Source organism: Amphiura filiformis, chromosome 3, assembly GCF_039555335.1.
Source record: "Amphiura filiformis chromosome 3, Afil_fr2py, whole genome shotgun sequence".
Classification (NCBI taxonomy): domain Eukaryota; kingdom Metazoa; phylum Echinodermata; class Ophiuroidea; order Amphilepidida; family Amphiuridae; genus Amphiura; species Amphiura filiformis.
The window spans coordinates 53649663-53672133 of record NC_092630.1 but is presented as its reverse complement, the minus strand read 5'-3'; the positions used below and the strand labels follow the sequence as shown (position 1 = coordinate 53672133).

Genomic DNA, 22471 nt, shown 5'->3' with positions numbered 1-22471 from the left:
GTGATGCGATCTCGCAAAATGAGTCGGATGTCGGGAATATTGATTTTGAGATATAGCCAATAATAGTATTTTACTTCCTTTTTATTTTATTGTTATGAACTGAGCAACACTAAAATGGCTATATCTCTGGAACTTTAAGCCTAATTATGATGCGGTTTTCAGCAAAATAAAGCTCAGAGAATGGCTCATGTAATAAAATTGAAAACTGCATTTTGATTTTGATCGACTTCAGAATCATTTTATTTAGCTTGATCGCATCACATATGCTAGACAGCTAGGGCCCTTTGAACCAAGCCTTTGAAGTGCTATGATCGATCGTAGTTGGAATGTACTTGTAGTTGGAATGCACTTGTGTAAAAATAGGACTGTGTTAATCTGTATTTCCATTATACTTGACATACTGAAATTGCTCTTTCTTTATTGTGAGGTCTGAACCATTTCCTATTAAAAGGTAGATTAAGATTGTACAGTAAAGTGTAAAGGTATAGGGGCCTAAGCCTAAGATTGTAGATTGTAGTGTAGTAACTTAGTAAGCTTTGTTTTTCATCCAGTGAGATGTTATTTCTCTGTGTGATATTGCTTCGCAACTGTTGAGTAAGATTATAGAAATAGAAATACTACTTCAACCAATCAATGTTGGATGTCTGTAGGTGTGCATGATCAACAAACTGCCAATATTGAACAAGGGAGTGATATTTGGAGTACTCATGTCAAAGTGTTCCAACAATTTTGTCCAGGATTGTAGCTTGGATGCAGGAAATTACACATCTTAATTGTGAAAAACATAATACATTACACCTGATAGGCGTCATCTTATGTTTATTTGAATGTGTGATTTGATTGACAGCTCGCTGTTATGGACTCAGATTTGCACGATAACCCTTTTATGGAAATCAGAACAAATTACGAAAAGAGTTGTAATTCAAAGGGACATGTACCAATTTTTATGTTATATTTTCTATCTTACATTGAAGACTACCGTTAACACAATATGTTTCCAAATTTTGAGTTGTATTGCTCCAGCGATTTTGATATAAGATGCAAAAAAAATAGTACATACTTCAACAATTCACACCATAAATGAAACATATCTCTGTGTTAAATTTTACTGCCAGAGTAATGAGAAAAATGTGAGCTTTCTTCTGATTCCAATATCTCCGAGTCAGTTTTGATGAAGACAAATGGGGGGGGGGGGGTGAGGCTGTTGATTGGGTCACATCCCTTTAATGTGGCAAATAAGCTCTAGATTTGCTCCAAAGCTGACCTATTTTCCATCCAATAGAAAGAAAAAATGAAAAACCATGCCATATCCCCGGGGTCATATCTCCTCTGACACTATAGTCTGAAGACTGGTCGTAGGTCGCTCGGTTAGTGGACATTGGCGGTTTGTGGGGTGGGGTAGACAGTGTCTTTACAAGTAGTAGTGCCATAGTGGTCAATTGTTGGTGACTTGTTGGTAACTTTTGTAGCTGGGCTCTCGACCAGTCTTGTAGCTTGCCTTCAGCAAGCTAATAGTGGTCCTACTTAGGGAGATTGGCAGCTTTTCATACACTCCTATATCAAAGCAGCCAATCAGAAAAGCTGTTGGAAAAGTACGAAAACATGCATTGATTGTGTATATTGTGCTCCGCGCAGTGTTTCGCGTACTCCGCGCAGTGTTTTGCGTGCGTTCGCGTCGCGTAGGATTGATTCATTTTTCGGGCGGGTTGATGCATTTATATTTGGTTCTGTTTTCCAACATTTTTAGTGATAATTTGTTATATAAAAAAAAGTAAAATCATGTGTTTTTTTCTTCTCGTGTATGAAATAGGTTAATGAATGTGTATTACTTATTGGGAGAGAAATTAGACAAAATAATGCACTTGTGCTGACGCATCAACATCAGCGCGCATGCATTATTTTGTCTAATTTCTCTCCCAATAAGCAATACGCGTTCATTAACCTATAGTTGTTCAGCAAGCGATACTCAGAGTGGTCTTACTTCAAGGCTGGCTTATGGTATTTTTGTAGAATGGTCTAACATTGGCCTTACTACTACTAGATATTTTCTTTACTAGATACTTCCTCGGGTCACTGGACCTTCTATTGTATAGCGAGGGCTCTGATCAAGAGCTAATATGCACTTGAACTGAGCCACTGTACCTCTGGTAAGGATTGTACTCAAGTATTTCACAAATCTGCACATAGCCAAACACATCTTTACGTATAAACTCTGCTACATTATTAAAGCTGAAAAGTCCAAAAATGCACTTGAAAATCCTCTATACTTCAATAACATAAACAAGTTAAAAGCTTTTTCCTTCTTATAACGACAGCCTATATAGGTTCTCTCTAAATGATTTGTGCATCAGAGGGTCAATATCTCATGCTAACCTTTCTAGTCTATTTCCTCCTCACTGATGGCTAAGCTGTAATGTGTGTAAACATTTTTGATTTAATTTTTGCTCTTGTCATTTTTGTTCATTTTCTGGCTTACATGTAGTTTAAAAAAACCCTCAATTTAATCTTGTTTATTGATTTCAAAATAATTTATAGGAGAGATAGATGGAGAGAGTGGGAGAGAGGAGAGAAAGTATAAGAGAGTGAGAGAGGGGGTCAGGGAGAGGGAGGGGAGAGGGAGAGGGAGAGGGACAGGGGAGGGAGGGAGGGGAGGGAGGGGAGGGAGAGGAGAGGAGAGGAGAGGAGAGGAGAGGAGAGGAGAGGAGAGGAGAGGAGAGGAGAGGAGAGGAGAGATGGCGAGAGTATAATACACCAATCAATTAGTACATTGCGACCCAATTGAACAGTTGTACTCTGATTTGATTACTTTTGTCAAAAGAACCTGCTTCGTTCCAACATTCATGTTCAAATGTGTCAAGCAATCAGTGCAAGCATGCAGGCATATGTCTGGCTTATATGCCTAGCCAAGTGACATAATTACTCTCCATAAAACGGAACAAAATCATCCTGTCTCGGCGAAACTCAAACAGGGAAACTCAGGGGAAAACAAGTTCAGCAACCGAGGGAACAGATAAATCATATTTGTTAACATTAAGTACGTCACAAAGCTCTACTGCGATGGATAGCTAGGTTTGCAGCATGCATGCCTAGGGGTTAACAGTAGCTGGCACAGGGCAGGACTTTATGTGCATTTTCAATTACATCCATTATTAAATGGTGTTATATGCTGTATTAATCTTTACCTGATGATATATCTATATGAAATATTTATTGTAAGATTACACAATTATTTATAATGTGTTATCTTTTTTGTTTAGATTTCTGGCCTTGTGAGAATTTCATGTAATCACTGCTTTTCAGTTACATACATGTACATGTAGGTACAGAGGTCAAAACAACACATAATAAAAACCCAGTGCAGCAAAATTATTGCCAATTTTTATGGATGATACTTTGTTGTTGTACTTATAATTTCTAATTGACAAACCATTTGTTGTTTTTCATTCCTGAATCATGACACAGTTGGCTAAATGGCATGCCCAATTGGGATATCAACTCAGCTAGGAATCATATTTGCTTAAATTTATTTTTGTCTGTTGACAACATGTGACCTACATACATTTAGATACCAAATAAAATATTTTAGTAATCATGTGCAGTGTGTTACACATTTGATTTGAACTTCCCTTTCCTGTATCATGATATACAAGTGGTCAGTATTGCATGATAACAAGGTTCCACTGGAAGTACAGTGTGGAGAGCAAATTTGTTTACTACCCGTTGAATTTATAACATTGGCCTTACTACTACTAGATATTTTCTTTACTAGATACTTCCTCGGGTCACTGGACCTTCTATTGTATAGCGAGGGCTCTGATCAAGAGCTAATATGCACTTGAACCAAGCCACTGTACCTCTGGTAAGGATTGTACTCAAGTATTTCACAAATCTGCACATAGCCAAACACATCTTTACGTATAAACTCTGCTACATTATTAAAGCTGAAAAGTCCAAAAATGCACTTGAAAATCCTCTATACTTCAATAACATAAACAAGTTAAAAGCTTTTTCCTTCTTATAACGACAGCCTATATAGGTGCTCTCTAAATGATTTGTGCATCAGAGGGTCAATATCTCATGCTAACCTTTCTAGTCTATTTCCTCCTCACTGATGGCTAAGCTGTAATGTGTGTAAACATTTTTGATTTAATTTTTTGCTCTTGTCATTTTTGTTCATTTTCTGGCTTACATGTAGTTTAAAAAACCCTCAATTTAATCTTGTTTATTGATTTCAAAATAATTTATAGGAGAGATAGATGGAGAGAGTGGGAGAGAGGAGAGAAAGTATAAGAGAGTGAGAGAGGGGTCAGGGAGAGGGAGGGGAGGAGAGGGAGAGGGAGAGGGACAGGGGAGGGGAGGGAGGGGAGGGGAGGGAGGGGAGGGAGGGAGGGAGGGGGGAGGGGAGGGGAGGGAGGGGAGGGGAGGGAGGAGGGAGGAGAGGAGAGGAGAGGGAGAGGAGAGGAGAGGAGAGGAGAGGAGAGAGAGGAGAGGAGAGGAGAGGAGAGAGAGGAGAGAGAGAGAGATGGCGAGAGTATAATACACCAATCAATTAGTACATTGCGACCCAATTGAACAGTTGTACTCTGATTTGATTACTTTTGTCAAAAGAACCTGCTTGTTCCAACATTCATGTTCAAATGTGTCAAGCAATCAGTGCAAGCATGCAGGCATATGTCTGGCTTATATGCCTAGCCAAGTGACATAATTACTCTCCATAAAACGGAACAAAATCATCCTGTCTCGCGAAACTCAAACAGGGAAACTCAGGGGAAAACAAGTTCAGCAACCGAGGGAACAGATAAATCATATTTGTTAACATTAAGTACGTCACAAAGCTCTACTGCGATGGATAGCTAGGTTTGCAGCATGCATGCCTAGGGGTTAACAGTAGCTGGCACAGGGCAGGACTTTATGTGCATTTTCAATTACATCCATTATTAAATGGTGTTATATGCTGTATTAATCTTTACCTGATGATATATCTATATGAAATATTTATTGTAAGATTACACAATTATTTATAATGTGTTATCTTTTTTGTTTAGATTTCTGGCCTTGTGAGAATTTCATGTAATCACTGCTTTTCAGTTACATACATGTACATGTAGGTACAGAGGTCAAAACAACACATAAAAAAAACCCAGTGCAGCAAAATTATTGCCAATTTTTTATGGATGATACTTTGTTGTTGTACTTATAATTTCTAATTGACAAACCATTTGTTGTTTTTCATTCCTGAATCATGACACAGTTGGCTAAATGGCATGCCCAATTGGGATATCAACTCAGCTAGGAATCATATTTGCTTAAATTTATTTTTGTCTGTTGACAACATGTGACCTACATACATTTAGATACCAAATAAAATATTTTAGTAATCATGTGCAGTGTGTTACACATTTGATTTGAACTTCCCTTTCCTGTATCATGATATACAAGTGGTCAGTATTGCATGATAACAAGGTTCCACTGGAAGTAGAGAGCAAATGTGTTTAGGGCTCATATTGAAATACCCTACCACGTTTTCACACAGAAAGAAGGCAGGATTCCCCTCGCTAAGCGCGCGCCTTAGGAAAGCTCGGTCAGGAAAGCGCGCTCCTAATTTAAGTCAGTGAAGTGGCTAATTGCAGTGTTATAATCACACAGGATTTTAACAAAAGAAGGCTAGCAAAGGAAAGCTGCAGGATGGCACACACCTTCCTGTGTAAGGGAATTTCAAAAAGAGCCCTTACTACCCATTGAATTTATAATGACAAGATTATATAAACTGCTCACAAAAAAAAGAGTATCATACTTAAATAAGGGGCAATTTATTCAAGAAACTAATTTAAGACAATCTGAGTTATAAATTTGTTCTGCACATTTTGATACCGGACTTGTCACAGTTCAATCTATTCCAGTTCAAATCCATATGTCTTCATTTTAAACAAGGTTACCTGAATAGGTGACTCAATTTGAAATTCACACTCCCTGTGTAGTAAATTAAGGACATGTCTTCCATAGGGGGTATATGGATTTCAATTTGAATAGCCAAATGCCACTTAATTTCTTCTCTTTTTATCCCTTTAATTGGCAAAAGATAGAGTGCTACAATCAAAAATGACAACATTTCCATTGACTTTTCCTCCCATATGCCAAGCCTCTTAAACTGTACATCATGCCACAGAGAGTGCATTTCAAATGAGGCAGGAAAGCACTTTGGAGTAGCGAATAGCACAATATGTCATTTATAAAATCTTACCTTTTTATCATGTAAATTGTCATATAGGGCTATTCCAGTTGAAAATTCCAGTTGAAATCCACTCTACCCATGTGGAAGATTTTGGAAATATCTTCCACAGAGGGGGTATAAATTTCAAATGGAATGAACACATTAGCAGCTCCATTTGAATCTCATACACCCTCTGAGAAAGATTCAACCTGAATCTTCAACTGAGGGAGGGTGTGTTCATTTCATTTGAAATTCATACTCTCCAGGGGAGTGTTGATTTTAAATAGATTAGCCCATTTTGCTCAAATCAAATCATGGAATTGAGTGAGAATGTGCTGAACATGTTTACCATCTGTTGAAACTTATTGATTTTCTCATTTAGTGTTAATTTCATCAAAAATTATTTATGTGTATAACATTATTTTTTGTGAGTGCATGTAGGAAGCAGGGGGTTTTATGGGTTCATTTTGTGTTATTTCCATGTGAATTAAAGTCAGCTGATTTGAATTAAATTTGAGATTGTAATAAAGGACAACACATAGTTTTCAATACAACAAATAAGGGAATACTGATTGCAAAACATTCAGAATTCAAAGGATTGGAAGAATTGGTCAGTCAATTTGAGAAATTAGAGCAACATAGCACAATTTGTCATTGAAGTACATGTTTAACATCACTTTACTAAATATTTCCTTGTATTTGTTTACAAGAAACATTACAAATTATTATTCAGAATTCATTGTAACAAGCTGCAACATGGATATGTGTGTACACTCACTCACATTTACCACCAACACATGCAAACAAACACCCAACAAACACAAAAATTGCACAAATTAGCATAGTAGATTTGGACACAAGTGTAGTTTTATACTACTCATTTAGGGCCAAATAAGATTGTGAAATTGACAAGCTGCAGTCCTGAAGAAATTTTTAAAAGACACCTGTGTTAGGATAGGATATGGTATGACAGAATAGGATAGGATAGGATAGGATAGGATAGGAAGCTTTAATTTCACCAAAGAAGCCTAATCAATTAAAGCCATATTATAACATTTGCTGAGGAGGACGCCCTCACTGAATTTTTTTAATTCATTTTTTTACACGAATAAATTGTACTTTATTAAACCAATATAGCCTGCAAAAATCAAGACTCTGGGTGCTGTAGTTTTGTCAAAATCCGAGATTTTGAATAAAACGCCGGAACCGGCGCGGCGCTTTATTATTACGATGGAATTATTAGTCGAACGCATACACGATGTTCATAACACACAGTACGTGACGGCGTGCGGGACGTGATATACACAACAAAAGGTCGCACTATAACATGACCGAAGGAGTGGTACCTATTGGCGACATGTGCGCTGGTAGTAAATTCAATTTTCTTTGCTTTGCCGTAGTTGTTCGCTCAAAAATAAAAGGGATATATCTGACAGTAAAAGCTAACATTTTATGGCAAAGAAATGCTAATCTATTTTGTTTGAAAATGTTATAATATGGCTTTAAGTTATTCTTTCTTGGGGTGGTGGACATAATACAACATGCAAAACATATTAAAATACAAAGAAACAATATTTGTATACATACAGAACTGACAAGAGGGTTTTTTTGGCACACAAAATTACCATTTAGAAGTTGTTTTACGCCTCGTTTGAAAAGCTAGTACTTCCCCCCTCCCCTTGAACATCACAAAATGTGCATGATGTAGTACAAAGCCACAGTGTAATATCTACCCCAACAAATACTCACTGTTCCAGCACTGTAACTGCAGACTCGCATTTGAGGATCCAAGCTTTGTCCACCACTAATAAGTAGCACCTGTTTATCTACCGGGATCTGGTATTCAATCTCTATGCTCTCTTGTAAACGCTGTACACTGTTAAAACAATACACAAAATTAACATCAATTATTTTACTCAAGACAAACGAGGACAACATGTCAACAAAAGCTTGGACAATTTTGAGATATTTATCAATGATAATGATGAAGACATTTGGTCATTTTTATATATTTTTTAATAAAAGAAAATATGCTTTTTTGAGATGTTTATAACATACAAATGTGAATGGTAATCTGTCCATAACTTGAACATGGACAATCCCATTAATTTTACTTTGTACTGCGCCTCTCAATTTTTACAAGATTAAGTATGTCTCAAGTCATCTGGGAGCTCATTTGCTTGCAAACATTAGCGATCTCAGTGAGAATATATTTTTTGCACTTATAAATACATCTCAACAACAAACCTAGTTGCAGTTAGTGGCCATCCTAAACCTTGCAAATGTGCGTCAGCTGAGTATCTTGAAAGTAGTGCTGCAACAACCCTGACAGCTTTAATAGTAAAGCCACTACAGTATTACTGAGTAGCCTTTTAGTTTACTGTTTAAGATTTTAAAAAAGGCTTGCGGTAACTTTTAATAATTAATTAGTCGTTACTTGTTATTTTCTTTATTTTGAAACGAATGGTCACAGACAAATATCAACGGTACATTTTGGCACTGCAGATTTAATTATATTGTAATTATGGTTGATTTTGTACATTGGTAATAATGCAGGGGTGTTATTTGTTTGTTTAACATCATAGTTAAGACATATACCCTATTTCCAGGGTCTAGGGTTAAGATGATCAAAGTAAGAAAGTAGGAAATTAATGTACCGTAATTAAAATGTCATTTAACAGAGAAAATGTCAAATAAAAATCAATTAGTTAAATATTTTGCAATTCTCAATTTTAGACAATGGGACAAGGCTTGCTAAGTGCTTCAGAAAGTAGTTTTCGTTCTCCCTTTCTGGGTAGAGGATGGTTTATACATGAAAATATAGCTATTATATCACTGATCAATAATATAACATTTCCCACTTTCAAAAGTTGCACGTTACTGTGTAATTTAGGAGTTATTTGGGGTTAAAAATGTGTTTTTTGTGATTTTTTTCCATTTTTGCCCAAAAATGTCAAATATTAAAATAGCTGTAACTTTCAAAATAAATTGAGTAGAAATTTCATTTCTATTGTAGATGTTACATGGATGTCTAACACTGGTGAATAAAATTGTCACAGCACAACTCTAAAATATAAAAAAATGGCAAAAACCATATTTTTGTGCTATTTCGACCATTTTTGAGCTAAAAATGTAATTTTTGCATGGGGGAAAAAAATAAATATAAATTTTATTGATTAAAAAAATATGTCATTATATCAACCTAGTTATTCTGAACAAAAAAGTTAATGATGGTGAATGTCTGTGACCTATAGTATTTGATCTATGGCCCTTTCAAATTCATATATGGACTAAAATAGCATGTTTTTGTTCAATATTTCCAATATTACGCCAAAAATGGTCCTTTATGGCCATTTTAACCAACTTGTTAGTTTTTGGAAAGTGGGAACTTCACTTAATAATATGAACATGTAATTGTACTTTAATGTTAAGCTATTTCAAGATCCACTAGTATGCCCACTACCGTGGTAGCAGCAATTTTATCTACTTTCAATGCAGTAAAATGATGACTAAAATGATTTTGCTGCATTGAAAGTAGTAAAATTGACGATATAATTGCTTCTGCCATGGAAACCGAGCTACCAGTGGATCTACAACTAGCTTAAAATGAAAGTACTATAATATATCCATAATATATGTGAAGTTTCCACTTTCCAAACACTGAAAATTTTGTTAAAATTACAAAAAAGTAACATTTTCAGCCTAATATTGGAAAAATTGACAAAAACATGCTATTTTAGTCCATAAGTTGTGAATTTGAAAGGGCCATAGATCAAAAACTATAGGTCACAGACATTCACCATCATTAACTTTTTTGTTCAGAATAACTAGGTTGATATAATGACATATTTTTAAATCAAGAAAATATATATTTATTTTTTTTCCCATGCAAAATTACATTTTAGGTCAAAATGGCCAAAATAGCACAAAAATATGGTTTTTGCCATTTTTTTATATTTTAGGGTTGTGCTATGACATTTTTATTCACCAGTGTTGGAAATCCATATGACATGTAACATCTACAATTTCTACTCAATTTATTTTTAAAGTTACAGCTATTTTAATATTTGACATTTTGGGCAAAAATGGAAAAACCACTACGAAAAACACATTTTTAACCCCAAATAACTCCTAAATGAGTAAAGTAAAACGTGGAAACTTTTTGGATATTAATTCAGACATATATTTACTCTTGATTTGTTATGTTTTTATGTTCTGCCCAAGAGTGGACTACGGAAGTGAAAGATAAATGCCCATGTCCCATAGTCTATTTTGGATGCGAGAGGGAAACAGTAAACTCAAAATCAATTGCGAGGGACCATATTTTGGTGGGTCTAAATTGTAGATTTTAAATTGCACTTTGGAGTTAACAAAATGTTGAACTAATGTGATTGTTGATCTGCAATCAATGAATATGTATATTAATTTGGCACAGAGGCATAGGGTAATTTCAACATGGGGTACTGAAACTAATTGAAGGGTCACCTGTCATATTTTCGATGGCACACTTTTAGAGTATATTAATTTCAGTAAACAATCAATCCCCTTGCTTTCAATACCATTTCCTGCAATACCCAATGGATTTGGGGTGATGAGTTAGGGAAGTGGGGAGGGATCTGTTTGACATTATAGGCATACCGTATTTCGTCGAATAAACGCCCCCGGGGGCGTTTATTAGAGGTCATTTTTAGCACGAAAATTCTCGTTAAAATCATTAGGTAAGCTTAAAAGTCACGCTAAAATGACGAACTATGACCTTTTGACACTGACTTTTGGTTCACTTCCGGGTTCGGATGCAGATTTTCGCCATTTATTGCTGCTACTCGCGACCATGTGAGCAACTTGGTAAGCTTACTACACAAGATAGCATGGAAATATCGGAATTCTTGAAACATCTTGGTTGAAAAAAAGTGGTGGGCGTTTATTTGAGGGGGGGGCGACTATTCGACGAAATAAAATTTTTTTTACCTTTTTCAAAAGTATCTTAAAATTCTTGATTCTAATACTACAAAATATTGCACTTACCTTTCCATGGTCAGTGCCATGTCCAGTGTCAGCATAGTGCCTGTGTTGACTTGAAATACATACAACATGATGGCTGATGGTTGGCTAATTATTGTATTCTACAAATTCCTATATACAAGTAGACTGCTTCTGGCACTGGATTTCTACATGTCAGTGTCACATCAGTTCATTACCTGCAAAAATGTACAAGTGAATGGGAAAGACACAAATTAGGTCAAGCACCAACTTACTGTCAGTGTCAATTCAACTCCTCAAAATCAGCCGAATGTGCCCTAGATTTTGTCTATGTGCCTGTGCAAGTTAAGTAAATATGTGATATTATTGAAAACGTAGAGTCTATTTTACTACTTTTTTGTACATGTACAGTATGAATATAGCCACTCCTGAGGAAAATAGTGTTGGAAAAGATCTTTCATGCTTTCATTCTCATGTACATATACCATACTTGGCAGTGGGGTTTTACCCCCACCCTTTTTATTTTACCCCCACCCTTTTTATTGAGGCACCCTTTATATTGAAAGTTCCTGACCCCCACGCTTTTTACCGAGGCACCCTTTATACTGAAAATCCCTGACCCCCACCACTTTTTGCTTTTCCCCCTATTTGTATACATTGATGAAGTCACAGGCAATTTGGTTTGAAGTAAATCAAATGCCGAATTCTGCACCTATCATCACACGATAACCTAGTGGATGTAAACATGCATCAAATAGAATTTTATCTTGCGATATGTTTTGCTGGCAGTGGTTTGGCACTTATTCTTGTGGTTATTTTATCATTCAATAAATATATATTGCAAGCTGGCACTCCCACCATTTTTATTTTACTCCCACCCTTTATATCAATCCACCCTTTTTACCAACAAAGTTTAAACCCCCACCCTTTTAAGGATTTTCCAAATTTCCAAGTGGCACCCTTTAAAAAGGGTGCCCTGCCAACAGTGTATACTTAAAAACACAACATGCCTTGGGCCAATTCAGTTATTCTTCTGGGCCATTTTCTCAACATGCTGGGGCAATTTGATGCAATCGGTCAGTTTTACATAAAACAATGTCAGATAAAATGGCTTGTAATGAAGCTTTTATTTTGTACTTTTGTACTTTGGTCTTCAACAGGGCTATACTATAGGGACAACAGTATTAAATGGTTTAATGTTTGGGAGTTGTTTTTAAACGTTTAGAAAATTTCTGTCTAGCTGGAGGCATCTTGTTCAATCATTGGACCGAATGGACGCTAAAAGAAAATTGATTGAAAAATCCCAGCATGCATCAGCGGTAGCAAGACGTGTTCTGGAGACGTCCGGTCTTATTTTTCGTCTTTTTTAATGGAATACGGTGGAAATGTAGTCTAATTGTTGGATATATATCTGCATAAGTGTCTCGAGCTTCTAAAGAAATTATAAAACATGTCGAGCGGGCGAAAATCCGGAAAGAAACACAAAAGACATTCATCAAGTCGATCCAGCACAGGTGAAGAGTTTGCGAATTCGGAAACCGTAACAAGTAACGAGTCTCCGGTGTGCAGTGAAAGATACGGCATGGCGACTCACGAAAGAACAACTCGATATAATTATGAAAAAACTTGAGAAGCTCGAGATACTTGACACAATCAATAAGCGGCTAATGGATATGGAGAAGGATATTCACGAAGTTAAGTCCAAGGTGGCGGATCTAGAAGAAGGATTAGAAGAAGCTGATGCTTCTATTAAGGACTTGAGTGATGGAAAGGTAGACAAGAAAGACTATGACAAGCTGGAATCACAACTCGAGGATTTGGCTAACAGAGCAAGGAGGAACAATCTGGTATTCATAAATGTGCCTGAAGGCGTTGAACAAGGTAATAATAAATGTGCTGAACTTATTAAGACGATTATTGCTACGCACCTTGAACTTGACCTGGATGATAATGATATAGAAAGAGCTCATAGAACCCCAACGCATCTTACGGCCCCCAGAGCCAATCCCAGGCCAATTCATGTGGCATTCCACGCCTTTACTGTGAGACAGAAAGTGATTAAGGCTGCTAATCTGTTAAAAACTAATCCTTATCCCGATGGCGAGGCTCAGCGTAAACTTGTGATTACGGAAGACGGCACCCCCAAGCTGCAAATTGAGCGTGCCAAGTTGTGGAAACTTCGCAGAAAACTTTTGGAGAGAATCCAGCTAGAAAGGCCTTTGTAAATTACCCCATAAATCGCTCAAAGTAATAGAACCAGATGGATCCGTAAGGCGGATAAATGCAAAGAACATTGAGTAATTGTTTCCAATATGATTCGGACTATCCGGATAAATACTGCATGCATGCAGAAAGGTAAACTTTAGGAAAACACAGGATTTGACTTTGTTTACAAACAGTTAACTGTGGTTTCGCGGGTGTTTTTATCATCTTAAGCCTGCATTAATTTGTTTTTTGTTTGGTATGTTTTGTAAACTTCTGTTTAAGAATCCTTATCTGTGTGTTTTTGTTTTTTGTCAACCCAAAAATTTCAAGATTAAAAATCGTTACCTGATATATGTTTATTTAAAAATATTTTCTGAATTTTTTCATGATTAATCTAAGATTTTGTACATACAATGCCAAAGGCTTAAGAGATGGTAAGAAAGCGTTCCACTGTGTTTTCGTGGCTGAAGAACAAAAAACTTAATGTTTACTTTTTTTTTGCAAGAAACGCATAGCTTTTCGTTTTGATGTTAATGCGTGGAGTGCACAATGGAAAGGCACATCAATATGGAGTCATGGAACTTCAAATAGCAGAGGTACTGCCATTTTATTTGATGAAAATTATGACTGTGACATTATAAAAAACTTGTCGACCAAGATGGGCGTTATATAATTGTGGATGTTAAAATTTTTGATGTTATATATACATTGGTCACTGTTTATGGGCCAAATAGAGACTTGCCGCTTTTTTACAGAGAAGTGGACAATGAACTTGATAATTTTTGTTGTGACAATATAATTTATGCCGGTGATTTTAATCTTGTTTTAAATGTGGCTTTTGATAAGAAAGGTGGTCATAAACAAACAAATTTTAAATCTCAAGAAGAGATTCACAAGTGTATGGCCAAAAGGGATCTGGTTGATATCTGGCGTTTAAATAACCCTGGTAAGATGATGTTTACTTGGAAATCAAATCACCAACCACCTATCATGTGTAGATTGGATTTTTTCCTGATTAGTACAGGTTTAAAGAATAAAGTTAAAGAGTCTGGGATTCAACATGGTCTAAGATCAGATCATTCTTTGGTTACGCTTTCTTTATATGGTAACGAAAGCAATCATGGTAAAGGAATGTGGAAGTTTAACACCTCCCTCTTACAGGACACTGAGTATACTAATTTGATACATGGACGTAATTAAGGATATTTGTTCAAACAATTCAGAGGCATGTCCTGATATTCTATGGGAAACTATGAAATGTGTTATTAGAGGTGAAACAATTAAATATGCAAGTCAGAAGTACAAAAATATGAATCAAGCTGAAAAAAGTCTTGAAGGTGAAATAAATGATCTTGAGCATGCATATGTTAATAATCCAAGTGTTGATCTTAGAAATAAAATTGAGACCAAGAAACATAACCTGGAATTTATCTCTGAAGAAAGAGTTAAAGGTGCAATGGTCAGAAGTAAAGCAGATTGTATTGAATATGGTGAGAAAGTTGAAGTTCTTTTTCAATCTTGAAAAATCACGTGTTAAGAGGAAATCTGTCGAAAAAATTGTGTTGGATGATGGTTCCATTATTATGGATGATAAAAACATTCTTGATGAATTAAAAAATTTTTATTCAAACCTGTTCTCGACAGAGTGTGAGGATGAAAACTATATTGATACAGGTATCTTAGAGTTGGGAATACAGCCTGAGGACATTCCTAAAATCAGTGATGACCAGTGTAATTTATGTGAAGGTATTCTTTCTCTGCATGAATGTTCTGAAGTGTTGAATGATATGCAGAATGGTAAGAGCCCAGGCTCTGATGGTTTTCAATTGAATTCTTTAAGTATTTTGGAATGACATCGGCCAAATTGTCGTTAACTGTTTCAATTACTGTTTTGAAAAGGGATGTATGACTGATGAGCAGTGTAGAGGAGTCATCTCATTAATTCCTAAAGAGGGTAAAAATCATGATCAGTTGAAAAATTGGAGGCCGATTAGTCTTCTCAATGTAGACTATAAAATAGCAACCAAAACAATTGCAAATAGGTTGAAGAAAGTACTTCCTTCTGTAATCTCTAATGATCAGACAGGCTTTTTAGCAAATAGGTACATAGGTGAGAATATCAGGCTGGTGTTAGATATTATTGATTATGCTGATATTAAAAATATTCCAGGCCTACTCTTATTTTTAGATTTTGAAAAGGCATATGATAAGTTGGAGTGGAATTTTGTTGAAAAATGTATTAACATGTTTGGGTTTGGTGAGAGTTTGAAAAATGGATTTCTCTTTTTATAAAAATATTCAAAGCTGTGTTATTAATAAGGGTTTTGTTTCACCATATTTTGAATTAACACGTGGTCTGCGTCAAGGATGTCCCTTGAGTTGTTATGTTTTTATTCTTTGTGCAGAAATTCTTGCAATTGCCATTCGTAAAAATGATAATATAAAAGGGATTGAAGTTAAGGATTCTATTTCTGTCAAATTAACCCAATTCGCAGATGATACTACCTTAATTTTGGACGGATCTGAAAACTCCCTTCTGAGTTCAGTGGAGACCATCAAAAATTTGGCAAAATTTCCGGTTTGGTTGTTAATTATTCAAAATCGTCCATTTTAAAATTGGTTCTTCAAAGAATGAAGGCGATATCTTGATTCCTGGCACAAAATTTACTTGGACCAAAGGCCCAATAAAATTTCTTGGTGTGAATATTTCTTTGGATAAACAAGAGATGTTTAATTTAAACTATGAAAGTCAATTGCATAAAATGAACACAGTTTTGAATATTTGGTCACAAAGGGGTCTCACCCCAATTGGCAAAGTTGCCATTATTAAGTCGCTTGCAATGTCCCAGCTTACTTACCTTCTTTCAGTGTTATCTAACCCCCTGATGCTTTTCTTAAGAGAATTAGAAACTATTTTTAAATTTATTTGGAATGGTAAACAAGATAAGATTAAAGAGAAACAATGTATAATAAAATTGAAGATGGTGGTTTGAACATGACTAATATATTTCTTTTTAAAGAGGCAGTTAAAATATCTTGGGTTAAAAGGTTCATGAACCCAGATAATAATGGCAAGTGGAAATTACTTTTTGCTAGAGAACTTGACAAAATTGGTGGGTCCGGAACAAGTAACTGGTTATGGCAGTGCGAGCCATCTAAGATTTCGATTTTAAATGTCACACAAGTAATGACTTTTTGAAAAATATTTTGGAAGGCTGGTTTAAATTGCGTGCAGAATATGATGTTACAAACAAAGTTATTTGGTTTAATTCTAAATTTAAGGTGAACCGGAAGTGTGTTTATTACCGTAGTTGGAGTTTAGATGGTGTGAACTTGTTATCAGATTTAATTGAAAATAATCAATTTATGACTTTTGAAGGTTTTAAAAAAAAGCATCCCAATGTGAAGTGTAACTTTATTCAGTATTACGGTATAATTAGGAGCATCCAGAATGCACAGTGCAAGGTTTTTTCAATGAATGATAATGAGATGAGTGACTGTCTGTTGACTGAACTTTGGAATACACAAAGAGTTTGCAAATTTGCATATGAAAAGCTAAGACAGCAGGCATGCCCCACATCACAGGCATACTGGAATGCCAGGGTAAATGATTTTGTTGTACCAGTACCTATTGAAAATTGGAATGAGATATATACTATGGCTTTTACTAGCAGTATCGACACATACACAAGATATTTTCAATTTAGATTTATTCATAATATTTTAGCGACAAACAATTTTCTTTACAAGATAGGATTAAAAGAAACAAATTTGTGCAGTTTTGCAAGACAAGTATTGAAACCACTAAACAGCTGATGTGGGATTGCAATTTCTCCAACCTTTTCTGGAAGGAAATTATTTCCTGGATAAAAATGATCTTCATCTTTTCATAAACCTTACTTTCAAAATAGTTTGTTTTGGTTTGCTTAACGAGGAATTTGATTGTTTCAAAATTTAATTATTCTTTTGGCCAAGCGCTACATTTATAGGTGCGGGTCGAGGAAAAGCCTTTGAGCATTTTTTTTGTGTTTACATCGTGGGTCAAAACTTTTGAGAAGTCAGAGAGGTTTATTGCTGTTAGAAATAATAAGTTTGCAAAAAAAAAAAAAAAATGGGAGCCTTTGATAATTTGATTTTGGAGCTGTAACCCTTTATTTTATTAATTCAGGAACTGTACATTTTAAAAAAATTATTTTTTGGGCTTTTTGTCATGTGTTGTGTTATTTTGTTGCAAGGTACATGTACATTGTATGTTGTATGAATTATGAAACTCTTGATTTGTAATTACATTTTATGAATACAGTCTATAGTTAAAGTTTGTTTCCTTTATATTATAAAGTGCTTTACTGATTACATGTATGTATCTTGCTTGTTTATGTGTGTAGGGTTTGATGGTTTATTTTGTATGTTTTTTTTCCCCATCAAACCCAAGTACAAGGAATAAAATACGAAAGAAAGAAAAAAAAAGAAAATTGATTTTGCCCTTCTTCTGCTGAAGGGGCAGAACTCAGAAGTATGACCTTTAATAGACTTTTTTATGTTCAGGGTGGAACAATTACTGTAATGCTAACAAGAGTGGCTAAAATCAGGCTAAAATAACCTGAATTATCAAGCAACATCACCAATGGTGCTATAGCCTCACCTGAATTGAGCATTAAGGGATCTGGAATGAGCGTTTTGTTGACAGTATTTTTTGTGGGACATGAGAGCACATCAGACATCAAATTGCATTCTGAATACGAAGAATGCCTTTCTGATATCAAATGATATTCATTTTTTGAAATTCACGATATAATACAAATTTTATGACAAATTATTAAAATTTTATATTTTTCACATTTTTGATAACAGTCCTCTAAATAAATTTTATAAATCTAATGATATATTCTTAAAGTGTATGTAGCTGGGAGGAAAAGCCGTTGATCAATTGAAAATTTTGACCTTTCATATTGAAGATATGGATTTTTTCCCTAAAAAGACCTTTTTTTTTTTTTTTTTTTTTTAAAAAAATCCATATCTTCAATACGAAAGGTCAAAATTTTCAATTGATCGTCGGCTTTTCATTACACCTACATACACTTTAAGGTGGTTCGAAAGGCAAGGTTTAGGGAAATCATGAATTCCAACATTTTTTTTTTTTTCTCCAAAACCTTTCATGATACAATCTCAAGTGAGTTTGTGCTTATGTAGGGATATGTTGGCCATGTTATGAAGGTAATAAAACCGTTGCCATGGTAACCAAGCAGTCGCTATTGGCTTCTGACCAATCACATTCAAAGTTGGTTTTTTCCTGTTTTTTTGCAAATCACTTCATTTTTCCCAATAGAAGTATACTCACATGTTGAGTCATGTTCCTGCACACCTCCACTGATTTTCCCGTAAAAAGTTTGTAAGTAATATTGAAACGGATGTGCCTTGGCCTACAAATACAGATATGGACTAAATATGGTAGCGTGAAAGTCCCAAAGGATCGATGTGAAATATAGGCCTAAATGTCAGGATCATGAATAGCATAAATACCTGGTAGTCGTTGATTATGAAATGGTTGTAAGATTGATTGTGATTTGCCACGGATTGTGAATTAATTAATTTAAGTAACTTAATTAAAGAAATGAGATCAATAAAGGTGACTCATGACAACATATAAAATTATCAATATTATATTGTACTGGTTTCCCAGCATAAACTGTAAGCTTCACAATGCACAACAATATATTCAATATTCACGTATCAAGTTTACAACTCCAATCTCATCACTGAAATTATCAGTAAAATAACGACATTATTTAACACTGTTTAATCACTAAAACCAGTCTCTTCATCCTGTAAAAGTCACGAGTGCATCGGCATAAAAGCTTCACTTAAAAATCATCGCGGGTTTGTTTACAAATGAACAGCTGATTGCTGTAATTTCCCACGCTCAAATTGATGACGAAATTTAGAGTATCGGACTCTATCGCCGATCTCTCAAATACATTTATTATATTATTTATTTATTAAAAATGTCACAGGGGTAGGTGATGCGTCTAGTGCATATAGTTGTAGTTGTAGATGTAGTTAGCTGCTGTTTCCCTATCCTTCATTCTTAGCTTTCTACCCTTCTAACATTCTCCTAGCTTCTCTTCTATCGATCTCCTCGCTTCTCTTTTTTGCTTGCTTGAAACGCTTCTATGCTGCGGATCAACCCAACTTGCCGCTGGCTAGCCACAAGGCGAAAAGGGAAGCAAATTATGTAAGTCTTCTCCTGCCAGTACATAGCCTCTCCTTACTCAAGACTCCTCATGGCCTCCCAGCGGTCACTACCGGGCAACTGGCATCTTGCGATACCAGGCAGACATGAGGGGATCTGGGAGCAGCAAAGGGCCCCAAAGGTGTGGTACGGAGGCCCACCGGCGCGTGGACACGCCCTGGTTACACACCAACCTTTGCCCCAGCTATGGGTCAAATAGCTGAGGTAGTTCACTACCTCAGGCGTAAGGGAGATAGTATCCTGTAAACGGCAAGTGGGCGTAGTTACTAGACTTCACCATACCGGCCAGTGAACAAAAGCAGGGTGTCCTGGAACCTGTACTATTTCTTGTTTTCTTTGGTTGGAGACAGAGATCACAAGTGTGAAGGGCGCAAGAAAGATGTCTTGTAGACTTGTATGTACATTTTTATACGGCCACTGGACAAGCGGAGAAGGAAAACTCTGTTAACAAAGCTAGCTGTAGGAGTTGCGACCACAGCTATAACAGCAATCGAAAAACTATGATGGCGAACCAAAACTACACTAGGGTTAAAGTCCCTAATTCAGTCTTAACATCTCCTGGTGCAGACACCGATTTGCAAAGATCACATGACGCCTTGCCTCGAAATCCTGATGGAAGGGACAAGTCTGATGAAGGTGCCTGCAGGAGGAGAAACCTTGTAAATTGCAAGAAAGTCATTTCAATCTCCACCATGAATGTACGGACAATAAGAGAACAGCAGTGTAGAGAGGAGCTAGTTTCTAATCTCATTGAGTACAATGTGGAAGTATTGGGAATACAAGAGCATCGTATTATTCACGATGAACCAATTAGATACTGAAAACATACTGGGCAGGACACTGATTACAACATCAGCAACTAAGAACGATGCGGGAGCTGCAGTTGGAGGGGTTGGAATCCTACTGAACAAAAATGCTAAAAATTCACTAGCCAGCGTAAGAACACACAACAACAGAATTCTTATTGCAAACTTCCAGGGTAACCCAGCAACAACTGTCATTGTTACATATTGCCCAACCAACGTAGCTGATGAAGACATAGTAGAGAATCACTACGATAGTATGAGGAGAGCCATTGAATCCATCCCAGCTCATAACCTCTTGATAGTAATGGGTGATTTCAATGCTAGAGTTGGACTGGAGGACACTAAATTTACTTACCATGACACCACTAACAGAAATGGAAAGTACCTTGTGGAACTAGCAACAGAGAAGAATCTCATCATTGCAAACACACAGTTTCGCAAGAAAGCTGGAAAATTATGGACATTTACAAGCCCAGGAGGAATAAATACCAACTAGACTACATACTCATACGAAGAAAATGGAGGAACAGTCTGCAGAGCGCTGAGGCATACAACACCTTTGCTAGTGTGGGCTCAGATCACAGAATAGTGTCTGCAAGAATAAGACTAAGCCTCAGAAAGAGCAAGAGGCGTTACCAAGGAAGAACCAGTTCGATTGGAAATCCCTGAGCACTGATAGAAATATCCAAAAGATGTACACCATAGAAGTGCACAACAGGTTTGAAATCCTTGAAGACATGGAGGAAACAGCTACGGATAAGTACAGCCGATTTATCGCTGCCAACAAAGAAGCAGCTGAGAAGATCATCCCTGCAAAGAAGCGATCTCGAAGGGCAAACTTTTCTCGTGATCCAAGAGTCGTAAAGGCAAGAGACCATATCAGGGAGACGTATGAGGTGTATCAACTGGACACTACTGATTGTAAAAGAGAGGAGTACAAGAAGGCGAAGAAAAACCTTGATGATGCATACAACTTGAAGTTATTGAGGCAGATCTAAATGGCAAGTTGCATGAGGTTGAAAGAGCGCATGTCAACTCCAAACATGGTGAAAGTTGGAAACTGATCAACGACATCACTGGTAGAAAGGCATGCAGTACAGGTCAGTTGAAGGAAATACTCAAAGTGAAAGGGTCACCAATTGGTACAATCACTTCAAAGGCCTTCTTGGAAGCCCTCCTGACATTGATGATGAGGAAGAAGAAATTACACCAATTTTAGACGAGCTTGATATTAAAGTGGGGCCATTTGACAAAGAAGAATATCAAGAAGCTAAGGCATCTTTGGTTGAGGGAAAGAGCTGTGGAGAGGACAACATACCTCCAGAAGTGCTGAAGAGATGTAACCTAGACGACATTGTGTTGGGGTTCTGCAATGACGCACTTCTCAATGGGAAGAAACCGGATCAATGGTCGATACTTAATATTGTTCCTATCCCCAAAACAGGAGATCTTAGTTCAGGAAACAACTATCGCGGTATCAGTCTAAGCTCCATCGTAGCCAAAACCTACAACAGAATGATACTAAATAGGATTAGACCTGAAATTGACCAGCATCTAAGAACAAATCAGAATGGATTTAGAGTTGGTAGAACGACTGTTGGACACATCCTTGCACCACGTAGGCTGATTGAAGAGGTAAAGGCGCATAACCTGCCAGCGATAATAACATTCATCGACTTCAAGAAAGCTTTCGACACCATCCATAGAGGCAAGATGTTGAAGATACTCCATGCCTACGGTATTCGAACTCATTGTTGAAGCTATTGGCAAAATGTACCAAAACACAAAAGCGAAAGTAATATCACCAGATGGCGAGACAGAATTGTTTGAAATCTTAGCAGGAGTACTTCAGGGGGATACCCTCGCCCCATACCTGTTTGTGATTGTCCTCGACTTTGCACTGAGAATAGCTATTGAAGGAAATGAAGAGGAGCTAGGATTCCATCTGGAAAAGGGGCGAAGTAGGAGGGTTGGTCCAGTTGTGGTGACAGACTTTGATTTTGCTGACGACATTGCACT

At 36.5% G+C, this 22471-nt stretch overlaps 2 protein-coding genes across 2 annotated transcripts in view; one reads left to right on the top strand and one right to left on the bottom strand.

Moving 5' to 3' along the window:
• Window positions 1–22471, bottom strand: part of LOC140148728 (RB1-inducible coiled-coil protein 1-like) — a 65076-nt gene that overhangs the window by 33834 nt on the left and 8771 nt on the right. The window contains exons 2-3 of the mRNA XM_072170776.1: window positions 11237–11409; window positions 7961–8087 (exon numbers count right to left, since the gene is read on the bottom strand). Of these exons, the coding sequence (XP_072026877.1) occupies window positions 7961–8087; window positions 11237–11304 (195 nt within the window). The 5' untranslated portion in view covers window positions 11305–11409. The remainder of the gene's footprint in view (window positions 1–7960; window positions 8088–11236; window positions 11410–22471) is intronic.
• Window positions 20448–20948, top strand: LOC140147329 (craniofacial development protein 2-like). Its single transcript, XM_072169107.1, has one exon. It carries the CDS (start codon window positions 20448–20450, stop codon window positions 20946–20948), a length of 501 nt encoding a protein of 166 aa, XP_072025208.1.

Coding starts and splice junctions, on each gene's coding strand:
- LOC140147329 (XM_072169107.1), top strand. CDS start 20,448: ATGAACCAATTAGATACTGAAAACATACTGGGCAGGACACTGATTACA.